This window comes from Ictidomys tridecemlineatus, chromosome 1 (genome assembly GCF_052094955.1).
Source record: "Ictidomys tridecemlineatus isolate mIctTri1 chromosome 1, mIctTri1.hap1, whole genome shotgun sequence".
In the NCBI taxonomy this organism is placed as follows: domain Eukaryota; kingdom Metazoa; phylum Chordata; class Mammalia; order Rodentia; family Sciuridae; genus Ictidomys; species Ictidomys tridecemlineatus.
Window position 1 is genome coordinate 221,853,161 of NC_135477.1, and position 23,166 is coordinate 221,876,326.

At 42.1% G+C, this 23,166-nt stretch overlaps 1 protein-coding gene and 1 pseudogene across 5 annotated transcripts in view; one reads left to right on the forward strand and one right to left on the reverse strand.

Moving 5' to 3' along the window:
- The first annotated feature begins 1,668 nt into the window (after nt 1-1,668).
- The window catches only part of LOC101962730 (chondroitin sulfate proteoglycan 4), a 65,478-nt gene continuing 43,980 nt past the window's right edge, over nt 1,669-23,166 (forward strand). For 2 of the 5 annotated variants that reach the window (XM_021722517.3, XM_040272457.2), the window contains exons 1-4: nt 1,670-2,066; nt 14,402-14,565; nt 15,982-19,542; nt 21,078-21,548. In XM_021722517.3, the coding sequence (XP_021578192.3) occupies nt 1,988-2,066; nt 14,402-14,565; nt 15,982-19,542; nt 21,078-21,548 (4,275 nt within the window). In that variant the 5' untranslated portion in view covers nt 1,670-1,987. Of the gene's footprint in view, nt 2,067-14,401; nt 14,566-15,981; nt 19,543-21,077; nt 21,549-23,166 lie in introns of all 5 variants that reach the window. The other 3 variants (XM_078016403.1, XM_078016404.1, XM_078016405.1) reach the window with 3 other exon arrangements.
- On the reverse strand, nt 15,484-16,213 carry LOC101962453 (acylphosphatase-1 pseudogene; annotated as a pseudogene).

Below are 23,166 nucleotides of genomic sequence, written 5' to 3' on the forward strand. Positions count from 1 at the left end.
CGGTATGCACCCACATTGATAAGCAGATTACTGCTATGGGCAATTAGAGCTCCATCCTCTAAGAGACTGTTTAGAGCCCACTTTGGAGTTGTCCAATCCCAGGGTGAGGAAGCTTAGATATTTATGCATCAACTCTCTTCACTGGTAGTCAGGGGCTGCTCCTGTATTTATTTCTGCTATGCATTGGGTATATATGGGTCAAGCAAGCCTTGCAGGGAACTGAAGTTGCTTGCAGGAGAAAGTAAACAACATGTAAGTGCCACAGGGGTCTGGACTAGGGATACAGTGTCCACAACATGCATGCTACAGTCTTCAGATTTGACATCTGTTCCTTTGTTTCAGGGCTTGCAAATGTGTGGCCTGCAGAACACAAACCAGAGTGAGCAAAATTTAAATCATGCTTGGATTAAAGTTGAGAGGGTTCTTTGGAGACACATAGGGAACCGAATCTGAATTAGCTTAGGTTAAGAGGTAACTTGACTGACTCATGTAAACAATCCCAGAAAAGATGAGAGTACATGGGGTCTCTGGGATGAATGGAGATGATAGATCCCAGGCCCATACTGCAAACTTCTATTTCTGCTCTCTTCAAATTGTGTGTTAACTTCTTTGAAAAGGCAGAGAGAGAGCTTGCATACTATAGCTTCCCTGCACCTTCTCCAGACCGGAGTGGATCCTATTCCCTTAGAAGCCTTTTCTGAAATTCTTCAGGTTGGAACTGACTGACCCTGCTTGGGTTAATTGTATACTCCCTGACCCGCCACTGTGACTGGAAAGGTCATGAAGGAGGATGCCAGCCTCCATTTCCCCCATATGGTGGGGTTGGGAGTGTTTCCCAAAAGAGGAAGGGTGAGGTTCCCATGAGAATAGAGGGCTGCTGGGTAGAAAAAAACACATCTGCTCAGAACTAAAACAGTGGTTTGCAGATTATCTGCAGGGGAAAAGTTGAATATATGATTATGTGCTTAAAGAGCACTTTATTACAGAACTGAAAAAAAGAAATGAAGGGAAATGAAGTCAACACTTATTTTATTAGGAACTAAGTACCCCTAGCAGTGATTGTCTCGGTAGCATATTAATTGATATTTTGACTAAGACCAAAGTTGCAGAGAATAGAGCTGAAGAAATGTAGCTGGGGAAGATAGTTTTAGACAGTCCTGGGTTTCTCTTCCTAAAACTACCTCTTTAGGCCCTGCTTAAGTCAGTTTTTACCAGAAGTCCAGGATATGGGTAAAGGCTTTTCTTCTCCATGATCTGTGGTCATGCATCCAAAAGCAGGAGGTGACAGCCACCACCCTTTGATTCTTAGGACTTGATTAATTCTTCCCATACATAGTTCAAAAACTCAGTGATCTAATTTTTAGGGACTGTATTTTTTTTTTTTTTTTAAGTTTCACATTTAAGAAGGAATGATTAGGTTGCCCTCTCCTCTCCCATTCTCATTCATCTAACACATTTACAAACGTTTGTGTACAAGGCATACCCTGGGGAAAACAGCAAACAGGAAAGCCACCCTCTCTCCTCCTGTAGCACAACCTGCTCAAGGGAACCAGCTCCTTCAAGGCTGGGCTAGGATCCCACCTCCGGCAGAAATCTTCTCCCTCCCACTAACTCCTCCAGCTGGCGCCTCCTCCTCACTCTGTCACCTGTTGACACAAACACACTTAACTCCGTGGCAGAACCGCGGGCTGGGCGAGGGGCCACCTACTCTCTGCCCCCTTTGCCATGGATCCCACCCAGCCGCGGTAGATTTAACCAATCGTGGAGGGGGGAGGACCCCGCCCGGCCCGCGGAGCCTGGAGTTGGGGCCCGCGCGCTGATGGGGCCCAGCAGCTGCGGGTTGCAGGAGGCTCTCCCCGCCCCCGTCCGGCCCCCGCGCGGTAGGAGGCGGGTCCCCAGCCAGGCTCCGCTCGCAGGGGCCGGCGGGGAGGGGTCGTGCAGGTAGCTTGGCCTCTGCCTGGGAGTGAGCGCCGGCCGCCGCGGCGGGATGGGGCGGCTCGGGGCCCGCCGCCTTGTCCTGCTCGCCGCCTGCTTGGGGCTCTGCGGGGCGCGCGGGGCGCTCGGAGGTACGCGCCCCCACTTCCCTTCCTGGCCCGCTGCGCGCGTGAGCTCGTGCGGAGAGGGTGGCCGAGCAGGGGCGGCGCGGGGCAGAGAGCCCGCTGCGGAGCTCGGGAGCCCCGGGAGGTCCCTCAGCTACCCCGACTTCGACTCTCGGGCCGCATTCCAGGGCTGGGCGGCTCGGGGAGGAGACGGCTGGGCCCCGCTTTGTGGCCTCGGCGCCACCGCGGAAAACTTTCAGCTCCGCGCCCCTCACTGCTGGGCCGGTTCAGGGCGATCCCAGTCGGGGTCTGTTCCTCACCTCCCCGAGGTCGACCCCTAGGATTTGGGTTTTAGAGTGGGCCTCCGGGTGCACTTGAACAAGCAGAAGGAGCGACTCCTGCAGTTCTCCCTTCTGATCCTTTTTAGTTCTGCCCTTCCCCAGCGCTGGCCAGAGTGACTGGGCTGCACGTGACCCTCGGGGCTTTGTGGGCCTTGAAACTTCCCAGAATTCTTTGTTCACTGGGTCATTGTCCCAGAAGCCCCCCCATATAGAGCTTAAACTTTGGGGGCCAATGAGGTAGACCGGCCTTATATTTCTATGGCGCTTCTAATAAGAACATATTTAGATTTTTTTTTTTTAATGTGATTGCGCCTCTGTACTTGGGCCTTCGTGCCCTCCACGAATCTTTGAAATCGAATTCAGTTCAACAAAAGACCCTGGACATTTTATTTAAAGAGAACACTTTCAAAAAAAAAAAAAAAAAAAAGAAAAAGAAAGAAAGAAAGAAAAAGAAAAAAAGACTTGTATCTCTGTAGTATTTGGATTAAAACCTGAAGACTTACGCTGTATTTTAGGGTTAGCCAAATAGTATCCTTGCTGCCCACAATTGCTTGATAGTTTTCTAAGTAGCTTTAAAGAAGTGTTCCAGCCATGACCCAAGTAGAGGACTCCTCACCCTTCTTGTTGAGGGACGATTCTTTCCCCAGTTCTGCTCCTTCCTTTCTAGGTCTCCTTTTCCCCTTCTTCTGCTCTTTCCTGCCTGGTTCCCAGGGAAGATAGGCCAAGGGACTTGGGGCTGATGTGACTGTGGCTTTGGTGGGAAAGATTTGGTTATAGGAAATCCTATAGGAGTTAGTGACCTCTGGGGACAGATTGGTGGTGGGTGGGCAGTGTAGGGTGATGGGAAGGCCATGGTGTTGGAGTCATATGGTCTAGGATTTTAATCCTGGTGTTGTCTTATATTTTTGGTGACTTTGGGCGAGTTACTGTACTTCTCCAGGTCTTGATTTTGCCTCTATAAAATTGAGATGATAATAGCTTCTTGAGAGAGGCTTAAATATAATACTATGAAAGACGGACTGACAGCCTGAGAACATTCAATAAACACTCATTTCCATTCTTTTTTACACATTAGCCTCCATTCCTGCCTTTCCATGCAATTAAACTGAGGAAGAGCCAATAGGTTAGAGATCCAGTTAGAGGGAAAGAATGTAGATTAGGAGCTTTACTGAATAAAGAATTTCACAGTATAAACTTTAGCATATATGTTCTTCATCTATGGCTCTGATCACGTGACAAATATATGCCAAAGTCTTACCAACGTCTGCTTTGGGGTACTTGGAAGAATATTTTCTTGAGTAGGCAGATGTGTGGTCTGAATTTAGTTTTCTTGCTTATTCCACAGCTTTGATGAGTTCTGCTGTCAGTCCTTGAAGGACACAAACTGCTCTATCTTCAGCTTGGCAAGTCTCTATGTGAGGAAGCCACCCTTGTCTGGCAAATAGATGTCTCAGTAAAAATATCTGTATCACAAACCCACTGTATGTCTGTTTGTAAATCAATACATCGTCACTAGCCACTTTCTGAAGGTACAGTATACATAGAGTGCTGGATCCATATTACCAGTAGTTCAGTAATTTCTGATTTTGACTACTTTCCTATCAGATCTCATTAGTATATTACTACTTTTGCCTTGTAACAGGCTGAAAAGGATTTTGACCAGGAAGAAAACTGCGAGCACTGCCCATTCTTTTGCATTACTGTTCCTTATGTTATTTGAATATATCTTAAGATTTGTATGCAGGAATTTTAAAAGCACCTAGTATTAGTCTGTTTTTGCTATAACAGAATATACAAGGCTGGATACTTTATAAAGAAAAGAGATTTGTTTAGCTCATAGTTTTGGAGGCTGAAATTTCAAAGATTGTGGTGCTGACTCTGATGAGGGCTTCATGGCAGTTGGCATCATGGGAGAGCATGTCCGAGAGTAAGAGATTATATGGTGAGAGAGGAAATCAGAGAGAAATTGGTGAGGGGCCTGTCTTGTTCTTTCATAACAATTCTCTCTCCACAACTAACTGGGGTCCCACAAAGACTACCTTTATCTCTTCTGATGGTCATGCCTTAAATGACCTAATGACCTCTTTTTAGGCCCCACTTCTGAGGACACAGCTTCTAAACCATGAAACCTTGGGGACAAATACACCCAGACCATAGCAAACCTGAGCATTTTTGTGCAGAGTGGTTTAGTCACAGGGAGATAATGTAGTTGTGAGTCCCAGTTAACCAGGCAAGCATGCAGGTTTTGTGTCACCTTGCTTTATGGAGCTCTGTCTTCCCTTGGGAGACTTGCATTACTGCAGGTGAGACAGATGGTCACTTCACATGCCAGACTAGCTGGGACACTAATTTGTTTGTAAATTAGAGATTAAAAAAACTAAAGTTCTTGGTTATTTATTTATTTATTTATTGAACTCAGAGGCGCTTTATAACTGAGCTACATCCCCAGCCCTTTTTAATTTTCTTTCTTTCTTTCTTTCTTTCTTTCTTTCTTTCTTTTTTTTTTGAATCAGGGTCTCTGAAGATCTCACTAAATTGCTGAAGCTGTCCTTGAACTTGTGATCCTTCTAACTCAGCCTCCTGAGCTACTGGGATGACAGATGTGCACCACTGTGCCTGGCCAAGTTCTTGTGTGTGTTAGTTGTTTATTTGTTTTTTAATGATAACCACCCTAGAAGTCCTAATGATTTCTTTTGGCTCTGCAGTAAATATATTGTTACCTCCTTTATCATCTGTGCCCTAAAGCTGTGAGTGCCCAAATCCAAATGCTTGCAGGAGCCAGTGAGTCATAGTGAGCCATGTAGCAGCTGGTATGGCAGAGTTGACACAGAGGGGTGGGGACTTGTGGTTAGAGCATCCACAGCACATGTGTGGCTGCTGTGCCTTGAAGCTGAATGAGTCCTAGGTGGCCTGACTGACTGATTTTTCTAGCCAAAATGTTCAGATTTTTATTTGGTTTAATTATTTGGTTTAATTATTTTCTTTTTAAACAGGGTTGTATAGGGCATACAAAACAGAAAACCCCACAACCTTTGCTCCTGTGGCCCTTTACCAATAATCCTGCCCTACTGATGTCTGTATTCCCAGCACTTACTCCAGTAACCTACAAAAAATAGTAACCTCAATAAAATAGGTGACTGGCAGAATGACTCTAAGGAGTGTGGGAGGCCTAAACCTCCCTGCCCTGCCACAGATGTTCATTTCCTAATTCCCAAAGTGTGTGAATGTGCTGTATTATGTGGCAAAGGGACTTTGCATATGTAAATGATTCTGAGATGGAGAGATTTTCCTTGGATTTTCTGGGTGGGACTTAAATGTAATTAGAGGAGTGGAGACAATGAAAGCGGAGGTTGGAGGTTGGAGTGGTGTGATTGCTAATGAGAGGCTGCATGGTGCCTTCTAGGAGCTGGAAAAGAGGAAACAAACAACAGATTCTCCTCTAGAGCTTTCAGAAAAGGCAGGCAGACACCATGCTGTTAGCTTAGTGAGACCTATCCCATACTTTAGGACCTTGTACAATTGTAAATGTGTACTTTTTTTTTTTTTAACTTTTATTTATTTATTTATTTTTATGTGGTGCTGAGGCTTGAATGCAGCACCTTGTGCATGCTAGGCGAGTGCTCTACTGCTGAGCCACAACCCTAGCCCCATAAGTATGTATTCTTTTGAATTACTAAATTTGCAGTTATTTGTTATAGCAATAGCAATAGGAAACTTACTCAGGGAGTTTTTGTACTAGTCAAAGATAATATAGGGGCCATGTAACTCTGACAGGGGCCTACGATGGCAGTTGCCATCAGAAATGAATCAGGGGTGGGAAGATTTGTCAGCTTCAGTCTGAGTACTTCAGGGAAGTTTCTCTCCCTAAAGAGTCTGGCTCCAGCACTGACATCCATGCTTGAGCCTGGAACCTGAAAAACTCCCATCCTATTAGGGGAATCAACATAGAGACATACAAACACTGCACATGGAGCATCCAGGATAGGACACTGGCTCTGCAGCTCTAAGGGAGAAGTTGTCAGTTCAAGCAGGACAGGCTGGGCACCAGGACTGCTTCCCTAGCAACCCCAGGGGGTGCTGCTAGCATCAGACTATAGGAATAGCGCCCCCTGGAGTTGTGCTGGGAACAGTCTTCATGGCCATTCACAGTGCGCTGGGGAATCCTCCATTGAGAGAGGGTAAGGAATGGGTGACTGCTACCTTTACAACCTGAGGTCCTAACCCAGAGCAGTTGGGTGGAGCTTTTTATTTGGATAATGAAGGGATAATTGAGAGCCTGGTGGGTTGTTCTTTAGTAGCAGGAAGTCCAGGGCTATAGATTGCTCTGGTTCTATCTGGAAACTCAAGATTTGCATCCTCAAAGTGGGCCTTGGCCTGCTATCCTCCACATTCTGCCCTCCTTCAGTAAAGGGATGTGGTGCCAGAGCTGCCCCTCACTCCAGCCCACTGAACCTCCGGCCAACTACTTGCCCTGTGGCCATGGAGCAAATATATCTTGGTTCATTGACTTTCTACCCTGACTTAAATGTAAAGAGCCCAAGTTTTGGGGCAAGGACTTTTAGAAATTTTCATTTTGCAGTTAACTTTTGATGAATAAAGGAGGGTGAGTCTCCCAGAGCATATTGAATGTTTGTGCTAAGTTATTTCTTCCATGTAGGTTTCTGCTTTCTTGGAGGTTCAGGATAATGTTAATGATCTCTTGAGTAAATACTCCACTTCAGTTGGTTAGCATACAATCCTGACACCATAATAAAACACTCTGCCAAGTCTTAAGAATAGATTTGTAGGGCAAAATGTGATTTTCTTTTCCAAGTGACATTGTGAATCTCAACTGCTTGTGTGAGAGCTGTTTTCTAAGTTCTCCTCTTAAGACTTTGCATAATGCAAATAGTGTAGCAGAGAAGTTTTGTTCTTGTTCTTTTTGAATTTAAAAATAAGCTTTTATACTTGTAATATCTCTATAACATATTTGGAAGATTGAGAATGCATAAAGAGGCACAATATAAATTTTATAATATAAATATTATATTATCTTTTTCCATGAAAGCAAATTGTTCTGAAATATTATACAAAAAAATCTTCCTGAATTGTTTTTTTCCCACTCCTTTTTTTTTCCCCTTGAGCAACCACCAGACAGATTTTTCTAAAACCTACAACTGACTTGTCTCTCTCCAGTTGAAAGCTATTTAATGCTTTCAGTTATGTGCAGAGCAGGATTCAGCCTCCTTAAGGCCCTCTGTGAGTAGCGCTCTGCCCATAGGAATCTTGTTGGTGAATGAGTAGGTAGTTTCCCAAACTTTCATTGAGAATTTCTTATCATATATGCATTGAAAATCAAATAAAAACAGAACCAAAGCTTCTCTTCCCAGCTTCCCCATCTTGTAAGTGGATATCAAGCCTGAAATTTGGAAATCAGTTTGGATTGCCCCCTTTCCCTCCTCTACAGTCCTACTTTCTACATATCTCTTGATCTTACCCTGTTCTGCTCTGTTTCCTTGCAACCTGTCACTCCTTTGAGTCTGGTTTTAGCCACAGTCATCTCCTAACTTGTGATCTGATTGTGGCATTTACCTATTGGTTCCTTCCTGGACCTCTTTGCAGAGTCCACACTCTTTCACCTAGTTTCCAAGGCCATATTTATTGACATGTGCAGAACACTGTTCTAGACAGAGAATTAAGTGGCGACCAAGACTGGCGAGATCCTGCCGACCTCGGGATCTTACATTCACTTTGGGGTGAGGTGGTACTGAGGCTGGATATTAAACAAGAAAGCCAATAAAGAAAACAGGGATTATAAGGGCTGTGAATTGAGTAGCCAGCTGCTGCGTGTGTGTGTGTGTGTGTGTGTGTGTGTGTGTGTGTGTGTATGTGTGTGTGTAAGCGCCCCCTCCTCATACTGTGTTCTGTGGACCAGACCTTCAGTTCCTCCTGTTCACCTGTCTCTCTTCTCTCTTTTCTCTCTCCTCTCCTATCTGCTCCACCCACCTAGGTCTTCTCAGTAGCCACTGTCCTGCTGACATCCCCTCATTCCACCCCCCTTGACTAGGTAGGCCTAGTACTTCTGCTGCTGTCTACATTTCCCAATTAATTACCAAGCAGCTGTAATTGCTGGATTAACAGTCTCTTGTGTTCACTTTTAAACCCTTAGTACAAACTGCTCAGCCTCATTTGTGGACAGAATAACCTGTACCTGGGAGGGAGTACTTCAGCCTGCCTGGGAGAGCTGCTAGACATTTCCATTGCTCCCTGCCTGATACCCTAGCTGGCCCCAAATGAGCTCCTCTTATCAACTCCCTGACTTTGCTTAGGTGCACTCTTCTTTCTGAGCAGTGTTCTCTGATAGAAAGCAAGCCTCTTTGATTAATTCTGTACCTGAGTTCCTGACAATACCTACACATAGTAAGTGCTCAATGAATAGTAAATCAAAAGCCAAAACAAATGTAAAACTCGAATCAAACAAAAACCCAGAGAGATCTAGTTTGGAAGAAGGAATGACAACCAATTCTAAGGTGAATATAATGAACAAAAGAACCACCCTCCTGGGAGAAACTGCAGGTCAATATGAACGATCACCTTCCTGTAAAAGTATTTTACCTACCTTGCTAGAAACTCTAGTTTCCATCCAGCCATTCCACCTTTTGTTTCAGCACAGTACCAGGATGCCATCTCTGATTTCTGTTCAGCCTGATTTGTTCCACTGGTACTGAAGCCACACTCTTTCCTTCATTGGAGGTGGGGATCACCTTTCTTTTCCCAGGAGCCAATTTCACCTGTGTTTGTATTTTTCCTTTATTGTGATTTTGAGATACATATTAGTGGCTGCAAATTAGGGTCAACTTGGAAGTATTGTGAGTGGAGTGACTTCAGGCTGTCAAACCAGAAGTTTTTAATCTACTTCCTTGTTTTTCTCCTGAAGCAATGGAAATTTCTGGCCACCAGCTGGGGCTGGAATTGATTTAGTGCCAGAGAGGTGAAACGTGGGAAAATATAGGGATATTGTTTATTAATGTTACTTATTCATTCTCAGCAGTAGGTTTTATGATTTAGAAAACATTTCCTGGTTTTGAACACTTAACAATACAGCCTCTAAGCATGTCAAACATTGAGGTGGGGAGATTTGCTATGGGAAGGCCAAGAGGATAAACTCAGATGGTGGGTTTGTAATTGCTTGCTTTTTTCTTTAATGATCTTAGCTTTTCATTCTAACTTTAATGAGCTTAATCATTGATGGCTTTATTTATTTATTTAAGATTGACTTTTAAATTTTTGTTGACTATTCTAGGTTAATTGCACATTAATAGGGTTCAATATATTTTAATACATGCATACAGCATGCACTGATGAAATTCAGCCTCCTTCATCCACCCTCCTCCCCTCTTCTGAGTGTCTAGTCATCATTGTTCTACATTCAGGTTGACTTTTTTTTTAACTTCTGTATATGAGAGAGAACATGTGATACTTATCTTTCTGTGTCTTCCTTCACACAATGTCCTCCAATTCCACCCATTTTGCTGCAAAATAATATTCCATCCTTTCTGTCTGAATAATATTTCACATTTTTCTTTATCCATTTGTTGATGAGCACCTAGGTTGAATCCATATCTTAGCTATTGTGAACAATGCTGCAATAAACCTGGATGTGCCGGTATCTCTTTGGTGTGCCCATTTCATTTTCTTTCTATATAAGTGGGATAGTTGGATAACATGGTAGATCTATTTTTAGTTTTTTTGAGGAATTTCATACTGTTCTTCATAATGGTTGTACTAATTTATATCCCCACTAACAGTCCTCACCAGCATTTGTTAGTTTTTGATAATAACCTTTCCAACTGCGATGAGATGAGGTATATCATTGTAATTTTGATTTGAATTTCCCTGTTGGATAATGATTTTGAGCATTTTTCATCTATTTATTGACCATTTGTATTTCTTCTGAATAATAGAATAAAGTGTCTATTCAGATCATTTGCTCATTTTTTGATTGGGTTACTAGTTGTTTCGTTGCTAAGGTTTTTGAGTTTCTTGTATTCTGGATAGTAATTCTTGGTCAGATTGCCAAATAGTTGGCAAATATTTTTTTTCCCAATCTGTGGATTGTCTCTTCCCTCTGTTAATTGTTTCCTTTGTACAGAAGCTTTTTAGTTTGGTATAATCCTACTAGTCTATTTTTGTTTTGGTTTCCTATGATTTGGGGGTCAAAATTTTATTGCCTATATCAATGTCTTGAAGAAGTGTTTCCCCAATGTTTTCTTCTAGTAGTTTCAGACTTACATTTAGGTCTTTTATCCATATAAGCTTATTTTTCTACAGGGTGAGAGATAGGGGGTCAAATCTCAATCTTCTGTGTATGGGCATCCAGTTTCTCCAGCACCTTTCCTCAGAGACTGTCCTTTGTCCAACGTATGATTTTGGTGATTTTTTAAAAAAATCAGTTGGTTGTAGATGCCTACGTTTAGTCCTGGGTTCTCCTTTCTGTTCCACTGAGTCTGTGTCATGGTATTTATGTGAATACTATAGACCATAGTATGTTTTGAAATCAGGTATGGTAGCACTTCTAGCTTTTTTCTTTTTGTTCAAGATTGCTTTGGCTATTTGGGATCTTTTTTGTTCCCTTATGAATTTCAAGACTTCTTCTTTTTTTAGTTCTGTGAAGAATATCATTGGTATTTTGAAGGAGATTGTATTGAATTGGTAAATAGCTTTGGATAGTATGGACATTTTAACAATATGGTTTATTCCAATCCATGAACATGGGAGATGATTCCTTTCCCTTAGTTAAAGTCATTCATAGTGTGTGTGTATGTGTGTGTGTGTGTGTGTGTGTGTGTGTGTGTAGCTATTTTGAGTGGGATGGCTTTCATGATTTCTTTCTTAGAAAATTTGTTGTTGTTTTACAAAAATGCTACTGAATTTCTTTGTATGTTGATTTTGTATCCTGCAACATTACTGAGTTCATTTGTCAATTCTAATACTCTTTTGGTGAAATTTTGTAGATTTTTAAATATATAATATCATATCATTTGCAAACAAGATTGTTTGAATTCCTCTTTTCCCAATCATATGCCCTTTAATTCTCTCTCTTATCTAATTGCTCTGGTTAAAACTTCCATCACTATATTGAATAAGAGCAGTGAGAGTGCATGCCCTTAGCTTATTCTAGATCTTAGAGAAAACACATCCAGTTTTCCCCATTCTGTATGATGTTGACTGTGGATTTGTTATATGTAGCATTTATTATATGGGGTGTGGTCCTCTATACCTAATCTGTTCAGGATTTTTAAAATGAAGGAATGTGAACCTTATCAAATGCTTTTACTGCATCTAAAGATGGTGATTGATGATTCTCATCTTTTATTTTGTGATATGATGTATTACATTTGTTGGTTTGAATATGTTGAATAATCCTTGCAGCCTGGGATAAACAGCTGGGTCATGGTGAATGATCATTTTGATGTGTTACTGGATCTGGCTTGCTAGTACTTTGTTGAGATTTTTTTGCATTATTGTTCTTGGGATATTGGTTTATAGTTTTCTTTTGCTGCTGTTGTTATATCCTTACCTGGTGTGATATCAGGGTAATGCTTGCCTTATAGAATAAGTGTGGAAGGCTCCCCTCCTTTCAATGCTTTGAATAGAAAGGCAAACATATACCTAGGATATGTGTCTGTTTTTGTCAAAATGAACCACTGGCCATGCCAAGGAGAAAGGTTTGATTGCAGTGAACTTGCCACCCAGTGAACAATTGATCTCCTCAAGAACTGGAGACATCTTAGGAACTCAGTGTTAGTCTTTGTGGAGGTACATTGGATATTCAGCAGTAGCAGTAGGTAGGAAAGCTTTGACAAGAGGGAGCCCATAAAGCAGGGTGCATCTATAGACCCCACTCTTGCCTCCACTATGGCTACTTCATTATGCATCCATTGCACCTACTTTGGGGTGGCATAATGGTTGGGTGATGTCCACAGGCCAGGTCACTTTTTCTGCCTCGTTGTTCAATACAAATTGTGTAGTAGGCATTTTCTGGTGGGCATTACCATGCAATATAAAACTCTTCCTGCATCATGCTCATATCTATTTCAGCCCTTCTTGTTCCTGATCTTTCACTCTTTCTCATTTTAGGCTCCTGACCACGTGGCTGGTTCAGTTGCCACTATTGATGAGTCTGTATATTCTAACTTCTGAACATTTCTTGTTCCATAGTAAATGGACACTTAGGTGTACCATTCACTTCTATTTATTTGGAGGAATTTTCCTACTAGAATTTTTCGTGGCTGCTCTGAAAGGAGCTGTAGTGCAGCTAGAGCCCATTTTTTTCTTTTGTCTGTAAGATGAAGCTGACTCATTTAAAGCCAAGTGTTTTGCTCCTTTGTTAGCTGGTAGTGAGGAATCTTTCTATGCAGCTATGTGAGTGGAGAGAAGGGTACAGGCACAAAACTGGTGGATGACATAAGATCTGGGGAACCATCTGGTGTGATTTGCTTATGACTTCTGGTCCTCTACATGCTTGATCTAGGATGCACCACTTTCATCCCTATAATCTCTTCTCCCACCATATGCCCTGACAATGCTATGTCTGTCTCATTTATAATGGTCCACTGCATTTTTCATGCTTCTAGGAGCCATCTTAGCATGAGTTCACATCATTTCAAGGAGACTTTGCCAGGGTGTTATATGTTGTACCTCATGTCTGTCAAGAGTGCTTCAAAATCTAAAAACTTTCCTTTATCAACCTTATACTCCTGTTCCTTGTCAGATACATTTAGCCCCATGTGTATTCCACCCTCCTCTACTCCTACCCCCATACTAGAAGTTCATTTTGAGTAGGTCTTGCATCTCCTTTAGGAGCTCACCTATTGTGCGTCAAGTCTAACATGTCTCCACCCAGGTTGCATTGCAAATTCACCTATCCCTGGTGTTTGGTCTAGTGGCCAGGAGGAGAGAAACGGGTTATTATCTTTGCAGGTCACATGTTGTTTTGTGAAGAGAGTCTTCTGCATCCTCTTTAAGTGGGGAGTACTGGCCCCAATAGGGAAATGGGCCACTTCTTCAGACTCAAAGGGTACAAGAGGGCCTAGGGACTCAAAATGATTGAATGCAGCAACCCATATGTTCCCATTCCTTGTGTCAGGGTTCCATTTCTTCCTAACTAGTGACTTGCCTTGTCAGAACAAGCCTGTCCCATTTGGGACTTTAACTGTATCTGGTGTCAATTCCTGGGTCTGAGTTTCCCCTTTCTCTGCCCTCCTGCTGTAGATGAGAAGGACATTGCATTTTCCCATCGACACCTTCTGGATTTCACACTTAACTAGTAATTGTAACTAATCTGTTTTAGCTTTTCCTTATCTTTCCCCAAAGTTTTATTCAAATTTGTTGGGAAGCAACCACTTCCATTGTCCTCATAGTTATTATTTGCTCTGTATTTTTCATAGCTTGACATTTTATAGCTGGGCTAATGTGTTCCCTTACACTCTTACACCATACCAGTATAATTGCCACCAGTGAAATTATATCATTGCCAGGGCTCTCTGTGATTCACCTGTTCCTGGTGATAGAGTCCTAATCACCATTTGGGTGTGGGTGCTACAGCTCCAAATCCCATTCCAGCATCTGCTTTCTCTGGCTACTTCCAATCCCAATGGTCACAAGTCAGGTTCCTGGAGAAGAAGAATCTGAGATGGAACTTAGTATGTGGGAAGTTTATTAGCCAGAGCTCTTAGAATCAATCTTCGTGGAGGGGAAGCTTCTTGGATAGAGGGAAAAGCTGAATTACAGTTTATTCGCAGTGGAAGCTTTGGCTGCTCCTCTTGAGAGTTCTGAAGAGGAAATGACCTTTGACACTGTCCTGAGTTAGGGTGAGAGAATAATAAGTAATGAACACTTTATACACCCATGTTGGGTCTGTGGGCCACCCCAGAAAACCCTGGTGGCCTTGGGCAAGGCAGCTTTTTTTAGGGATGATTGCATACTGTAAAATAGTCACTGTGTAATAAATTTACTAACTTATGCTTTTTTCCCCCATAGCATCTTTTTATGGTGAAAGCTATGTGGAGCTCAACATCCTAGAAGTTTCCTCTGAGCTATCTCTTGAATTAAAATTTCAAACCAGCAAGCCACAGGGGTTACTTTTTCTTGCAGCTGGAAAAAATGACTATTGTGTAATAGAACTTCTAGCAGGAACCTTACGGGTATGGTTTAAAAAAATATATCCTTAAAATATAAATTACTGGAGAGAGAGAGAAGTGAAAGAGAAGGAGAAGAATCTATCTATATTTGTCGATTAATTGCTGTAAACTCACTGGAACAAAGTGAGATATTTGTATAGAGGGAAATCTTCTTCAGTGTTGCCAGTATGTCCTAAATATTCTGATTCTAAAATTTTCAAACTTCAATATGAAATCTACAAGTGTAGAAAGAGTTTTCAAATCTCTCTCTCTCTCTCTCTCTCTCTCTCTCTCTCTCTCTCTCTCTCTCTATCTCTCTCTCTCTTTCTCTTGGTGTGAAGACCCTTAGTTCATTTCCTGTTGCTATATCAAAATCCCTGCACTTTTGGCTCATGGTTCTAGAGGTGCAAGAATGGGGTTCTGGCATCTGCTCTGCTTCTGGTGAGGGCCTCATGGTGAAAGGGATACATGGTGAGAGGGAAAGCAAGAGATCCAGCTGAGGAGTTGAGCTTGCTTTTTAACAACCGCCCCCCACCCCCAATTTGCAACTTGTTCTAACAATCTGTTCTTACAATACCTAATCCAGTTCCATAAGAGTGAGGACTCATTCCCTTGAGTAAAGCATTAATCCCTCTTCATGACTTAATCACTTCTTAAAGTCCCCAACAACTTTCTCTACTGCTGCATTGGGGACTTAAACTCCATGAGTTTTGGTAGAGACAAACCATATTCAAACCATAGCCCAGTTCCATTCTCTTTTCTTTTTTTTTTTCTTTTGTTTTAATGTGTTTTTATTTATTAGAATTGTGTGAAGTTGTGTTCCATCACCCATGGAACACACAGTAACAAATATCTGATACAAAAATAACTAATTCTAATATTGAACACAGAATAGTTCTATTTCTATTAATAATAAAAAACCAAAACTCAGTTTTTATTGGAAATTTTAAATTCAGGCCATCATTTCACAATTTCAAAATCAGAGTAATCCAATTTCAACATGATTTTTCTCATGGTTGAAATTTGCTTTGTCAATGTGCGATTTGGGACTTCCTGTTGTCTCAAGCCATTCCTGCATGTGATGCACCTTAAAGATAGGACCTTGCAATTGTCCTTGCACCGTGCTCCCGTCAGTGTTCTGGACCCATCCTGCCAATCCTAGCTTTTTACCCTCAGCCTGAGTGTACTTGTAGAAAACCACCCCTTGCACCTTCCTCAAAATTTTGTAATCCACTGATACCAAGGTGTCCCCTTCTGCCATGCTGAAACCTCTTAGTTTTCCCCACAAGGGGCCGAATCACACCAGCAACCACAAAGCCAACTGCCCCCAGCCACACAAATGACTACTCCCGGAAGTTTAGGGTGCCAGTCCCATTTTCATAATAAAATACTTTGGAGAAATGAGATGAGATTTATTAATCATGATTCTTTCTCTTTCAGGTGAGAATGCATTTTGGTGCAGGTGAACAAGTGCTCCTTTCTGAGCAAAGAGTTCATATGGACAACTTGGTTTGGCATTTGGTGGAACTGTATTATGTTAAGGATAATGTTTTCTTGGTTATTGACAAACATTATGAGACAACTAGCCAAATGTCTGGTGGGGTGCATAATTTGAATTTTCACCATGGAATCTACATAGGAGGCCACGGGGGACTCAGTGTGCCTTACCTAGATGGAAATCTTCCTAACTTCCGCGGATGTATGGAGGATGTCATATTTAACCAGCGGGAGATCCTTATGTCCCTTAGATCTTATCCTGGTTTTAAGAAGGTTTATGAGGTCTCACTAGGATGCAATGATGAGTTTTTTGCAGGAGAGGATGAAGCCATCAATTTCTTTAGCTCTAGATCCTATGTCACCTTTCCAGAATGGAAGTTTCAAGGGGAAGGGCTATTGGAATTTGCTTTGCAAACTGGAACCCAACAAGCCTTGCTTTTATTTCAGCCAGGTAGAGAAGGGGATTTTGTCGCCTTGGAAATACACGAGGGTCTACTGAAGGCGTATGGAGGAAGAAATGAAAGCAAAATTCAGCTTTCTTCTTTTAACTTAGTTAGTGACAACAAGTGGCATGTTATTCAACTCAAACTCAGGGAAAGGTATATGGACTTAGTGGTAGATGCACAAAGGGTGAGGACTTTGCTGCCTTTTCAAAGCAAACCATTTGTGTCCAAAGGCCCCCTCTTGGTGGGGGGTCTTGATACTCGAATGTGGGAAAAAGTGAAGAGGTTAGAACTGGCCTCTGTGCCTACAAAATCTGCTCGAGGAATCTCTTTGAAAGGGTGCATAAGAGACTTGAAAACCAACTCAGAAAAGAGAGCATTAAGGGACGCCCTTATTTCCAAAGATATTTCTGCTGGGTGCAAAATCAAGAGTATTGATAATGCTGATCCTTCTACAACAGTGATGGAAACCCTGCTTCAGTCAGAAGTTTCCCATTCCACTGCAGTGCCTGGGACTAACTTCCAAGATGAAAGTAGCCATTTTTTGGTTGTGAATAACTTGGAGGTCCAAGAAGGTGGACGAGCCCTTTTGGAACCACGGCATGTAGACGTAAATGAAGAATTGAAGGATTTGGACATCAATTATTCTCAATTACTATTTAAAATAGAAGAAATGCCTGTTCATGGATTCATTCAAATAGATGTTTCCCCTGAACCAGAAATGGAGAAGACTTTTACTCTGTTAGATTTGTGGCAAGAAAAAGTGTGGTATGTGCATGATGGTTCAGAGCAACCTACGGATCATTTCACATTTTCCATCTCTTTCCATAGCAAGAAGGAAATTCCGTCATACCTGCAGAACCATGTTCCACGTGTGTTTAACATTATTGTCATTCCAGTGAATGATCCCCCATACCTGAAGCTCCAGGAAGGAAATCTGCTGGTCCTGTTTGAGAACTCGAAGAAACAACTGACCCCAAATGTAATACAGGTGTCAGACCCTGACACAGTGTCTTCAAGTCTTAGTTTTTCAGTTCTTGGCAGCTTCAATTCAGATGCTGGATTTTTAGAAAATGCCAATGATCCTGGGAGACCCATTAATAGCTTTACATATGAGGATTTAAGAGATGGCAACATTTTCTATGTGCACAGGGGTCACCGCAACTCGCGGATTGTTCTGAGAGCAAGTGATGGTGAGCTGGTTAGCAATACAGCTGTGTTACGGGTCATGGCTGTTCCTTGGGACTTTGAAGTGGCCAATAGGACTGGTGTGATTGTATCACAAGGGGGCTCCGTTCTGATCACAGGGAGTAACTTGTCAGTGGAAGTTAATGGTGAACGACATGAGATGGAGGCTCGCTATGACATCACTCACCCACCTCAGTTTGGCCAGATTCAGCGTAGAGGGTTGAGTGGAGAATGGAAACAAGTTAGGACCTTTTCTCAGCGTTCCATAGATCGGGGTAGGGTCCGGTACCATAGTACATTCCAAGAACTGCAGCAAGAAAATATTACCGATCACTTTAAATTTAAAGTTAGCATAGAAGGAAAAGTCAGCAAAGAGCTCATATTTCCTGTGACCATACAGTGGCTGAAAATTGTACTTTTGAAAAATGTTCCCCTAGAGGTCAGTAACATAAACCAGCAAATATTGAATTCTGATCATTTGCAGGCTGCAGCACGGGGTGTGGAAGTAGCCAAGAGGGAGCTACTTTTTAAGTTACTGACCCCACCTAAGAAAGGAAAATTGCTACATGGCGATAAAGTTCTCAAAACAAACTCAACCTTTAGCCAAAAAGATATTACTGACTCCAAGATAAGTTATGAACCTCAGGAGAGGCCAAGGGAAGACTCCCAGGATACTTTTAGGTTTTTGATTATTGCAAAACACATAGAATCAAATGACTATACTTTCAGAATAAACTTTAAAACAGATAGGACACACATTATTTTAACAAACAAGGGATTGCTTGTAAAAGAAGGAGAAGGCAAGTTAATCACGAAATCTGAATTATTTGTTCGAACCTTGGACAATCAGATCTTCCAATACAAAGTTACCAAGGGTCCTCAACATGGAAAGCTGAAATTGATTAGCTTTCCAGATTCTCTGGAAAGTAATGACAGTATCACTACATTCACTGATCAAGACATAGTGGGTGAACGGCTGATGTATATTCATGATGACTCTGAGACCCAGTATGACGAATTCTTTCTTGTGGCCTCTGCCAAAGGTTCAGGCCAAGAGGGAGTAGCCAGGGATCTTGACTCAGAGCAAATGTCTACAGAAATCAAAGTCACTGTTTCAGTGGAGTTAAAGAATGATGAGAGGCCAGTGCGCATGGTAGATAAGGTCTTCCATGTCGTGCGGAATGGCCAGCGCTTGTTGACCTTGGAAGATCTCTGTTACCATGACCCTGACTTAGATTTTGATGATGGGCAGTTGCTCTACACCCGGCGGGGCATCCCAAATGGGGATTTGGTACGAACCAAGGACCCCACTCAGAAACTCTACCAGTTCAGGCAGGAAGACCTGCGGGAAGGACATGTGCTCTTCAGGCACAGGGGAGCGGACTCTGCCCGCTTCGTGCTGTTTGTAACTGATGGTGTCCATTACACGTCGTCCCTTCTTGAGGTCAGTGTGTCAGACCCCTATGTCCAGATAGCCAACAACACAGGGCTGCTTGTACAGAGAGGAAAGGAAAACAGCCTCACCACAGCCAACCTGAGTGTCACCACAAACCAAGATGTCAGAACAGATCTCGAGGTTGAATTCCATATTGTGCGGCCCCCAAAACATGGCAGAGTCCTGGTCAACAATTCTGTGTCCTACTCGTTTTCCCAGCAAGACCTGAAGCGAGGACAAGTGGTTTACAGGCATCATGGCAGTGGCAACTTTGACGTGTTCAACCTGACAGTGAAAGTGAAAGATACACACTTAGAAGTGGGTGTCTGTGTCCAGGTGTGCTCAGAAGGTCAGCAGCCTCACACCCAGGTCCTGCACAGAAACACCCTTGTAGTTGAAGAAGGAAAACCAGTGAAACTGAGTAGAAGAAGGCTCCAGGTAGGTGTCATCTAAACACCAAGTATTCTTATTCTCCTAGGACCACAGGGGTGGATATTCTGTTTACTTCTGAAAGCTATTTTTTATGTAGATTTATCTCCTGTTAATGAAGGGAAATTAATTATAAAATTGGAGTTATTTTTCAGACCTTGGACAATCAGATCTTTCAATGAAAAAATCACCAAGAGTCCTCAACATGGGAAGTTGAAATTGATTAACTTTACAGATTCTATGGAAAGTAATGACACGTCACTATATTTGCAGATTGAGACATAGTGGGTGCGTGACTTTAAAAAAATACAAAGAAGCTGTTAAGAAGAAAAGCTGAATGGTTTCATGACTTTGATACTGCCAATTTCCTTTAGTTGGAAATGGGACATAAGCTTATTTTGAAGCTACGTACACATGTATTCATGTGCTTGTGTAAATTTAGTATAGTATGAACTGGGAATAAGGGAGGGATGTATATATTATGGCCAACTACCTTTGTTTAATTTGACCTGAGTAATTTTATGATGTAGTAATTTAAAGAAATATAAAAAGGAGTCCTAAAACAGCAGAAGATATTATATTACACAATTTATTTCCTTAGTTTGGAATGTGGCCTTGTTTAGATTCTGAAGATGAATAGATAAAACTGTCTAAGACCAGAGGAATACCAGGGCTCAGGCCACAGCCTTCCCATTTCTTCAGGCTCCTATTTGGAAACTTCCAGGGGGGCCCACCCTGTTCATCAGAGTTAGAGGAAGTGTTCTTCTGAAGGTGTCCTGTATAAAGTGGATGGGAGAATGAGCTGTGATTAATGATAATTGGCCACAAGTGCAGGCTCCTCTTAATCTGACTTCAGGACTGTAAAAGAATTACAAATGCAACCAATAATACAAAATAGAAGTGAGTTGAAGTGAAAAATCAGTTTTCTACATAAGATGTTCTGACTAAGGGAATATAGGGCCCCTCCTAGCTTTTCTCAAATTTTTATCAAGAGCTCAGGGTGTTAATATATGTTCCACCACAAGGGGGCATGTGCACTTCAGTGACTGTAAATAAGTTGCAGTCATAGTATTGAGATGGATTTTGCTGAATCAATAAATTAAAAATGTATGGAAAATGCTGAGCTGGTTAAAGTGGGCTAGGAAAAAAAACTTTTCTCTAAGGTCTTGCAATTTTAGTGATCCCACTACTGTTTCTTCCATAGTCATTTATTCTTTCTCATAGAATTTATTTCTTTCACTTAAACCTTCTAAATCCTGTTTTTTTTTCTGCTATGTGTAATGATCTGTTAGTACATTTGTAGCTACTCTAGATTGTTCACTATTATTTTTCTTTGTGATCATGGCTGATATTCAAAATATTGGCATAAGTAATAGATCAGATTTAAGTTTAACTGTGTATGAACCCTGAATGTAACTTAAACCATTTGTGGACAAGAATAGAAAATGATTAGGGTCATCAATAGTCTTGACTCTTACACACAGTAACAGGTTTGTTTTGTTTTGTTTTTGTGTGTGTGTTTGTGTGTGGTGTGTTGACTCAAGGCTGGAAATGAAGCCAATATTCCTCCAGAGGCAGAGTTCATAGTCACTTCTCCATCAAGGCATGGATACCTCCAAATATCTGAATCAGAAGGTGGCAGCTTGGGTGCAGATGGAAAGTCTGCTTTGAGATTCACACACCGGGATCTTGATGATGGCAGGGTTCTTTATGTGCAGACAGCGCCCGACCAACAGCAGGATCGTTTTTCCCTAGATGTGATAAATGATTCCCAAGTGGTGAGTGCAGTGGAAATTCTGTTGGATATCATCCCTAAGTGGATTCCTCTGGAGGTACAGAATTTCACAGTTCAAGAAGGTGGATCCAAAGCACTTCTGGAGGATGACCTCAAAATTCCAAGCAAGTATTTTGAGGGACTTGACTGTGAATTTATTCTACTCGAATCACCAAAACATGGTTATGTTCAAAATTCTGATTTTCCAAGAGTAAAGCTAATGAAATTTACCAGGAAACAGGTAATAACTCTAATATATTTGATCATGTTAGATAAAATTTGACTGTTTATCATTTATATACATGGGCTTTGGAGGATGATGGGACCTTGGAGGGGCTCTGGTCTGACCTCCCATCAGATGCTAGGGACTTTTCTACGGTATCCCCCATAGAGAGGGGTCCAACTGGTACTTGAACATCTTCAGTAATAGGGAACTTAATAATTCCTGAGATGGGTTCTTCTACTCCAAAAGCTTGCCAACTTTAGTTCTTTGGGCTGAGCTGAAATCTGCCACTTAGAAACTTCTTGGATCCTGATTCTAGTATCCTACAGAATAAATCATAACTCTCTTCATGAAAGTTCTTTAACTATTTGAAAGAAACATTTATCAAATTCCCTTGAATTTTATCTTCTTTAGGTTAAACATCTCTATTCCTCCAACTTGTGCTTATATGCCCTGAGTTTCCTGCATCACCCTGGCTTCCCAGTTCTAGATGAGCAAAATACTCCGTCCCTCTCAGGATATCAGGGCAACACAGAGGTTCTAAGCATGGGCAGATATTTTGGAGTCATTGTTCCTTTGTTCAACCAACAGATGCTTTCAGAGTATATACTCAGTGCTGTGCTCTGTGCCAAGCCCAAGACTATCATGTTCAAAGTTCCCAGTCTTTGCAATCAGGGAACTGGACCTAACTGTCAATCTGGCATCCAGTCAGGATAAAATAACCAAGGTCAACTCCCGGCTGCTATCAGGTTTCTTTGCTTTGAGCTCAAATGGTGTTATTGTCAGATTTGCTTTCTCTTCCTGCCTCTCCCATTGCCTCTTCACAGTGGTGCGATGGGAGGACAGAACTGGTACGTTTGATTCTAAGTGAAGGGCATAGGGAAGAGCATAAGGAAGCCTTCAGGAAGGAGTGATGTTTCACCTAGACTTTGAGGAGAGGAAGAGTGAGGAGATAACAGAGGATGAACCAGAGGCTGGCATGGCAACAAGGTAGCCTTGTGGCACAGGGCATGGAGGCCTTGAAGGGAAGGGTGATCTGGGAGCACAAGGAGTCTTCCACAGGCTGAGGAGTGGCAGAGATTTCTTGGGGATGGAGTGTGGAGGAGCCCTCGCCCCTGTCCATAGGAGATGTAACCTAAATTGCATGTCGGGAGGGCTAGATTTTTCAGGTGGCATTAGGAAGCCCTGGGGGAATCAGAGAATGCTGAGGGCTGTCAAAGCTCTTATACGTCAGATCAGGGAGGGCAATTCTTCAGTGACCTCCTCAGGGGTCTCTCAATCATGGCTTCCCTTTCAAAGGCTGGACCAACCCCCTGCATACTAACTACCTGCTCTAGGATGAATTGAATTAATACTTTGCACTTCATGTACTCTAGGTGAGAGCCCAAGCACTATATTTTGGTACCATTTTGGTCAATTCAGTTATGGACTGTGCTTCACAGGAGGTGTGTTTTTAAGGATTGTGGATTGAAATCTGTGTACTGAGATATAAGCATTCCCTGAGGCACCTATGTCATCATGCAGCTTGTTCACAGTGGAGAGTCAAGGTCACGAGTCTGTGTGTCCAGTCCCTTTCTCTGTGACTCCTGAGTTCTCCAGCTTTTGAGATCATCATTTCCTCTTAAAGTGACACTAG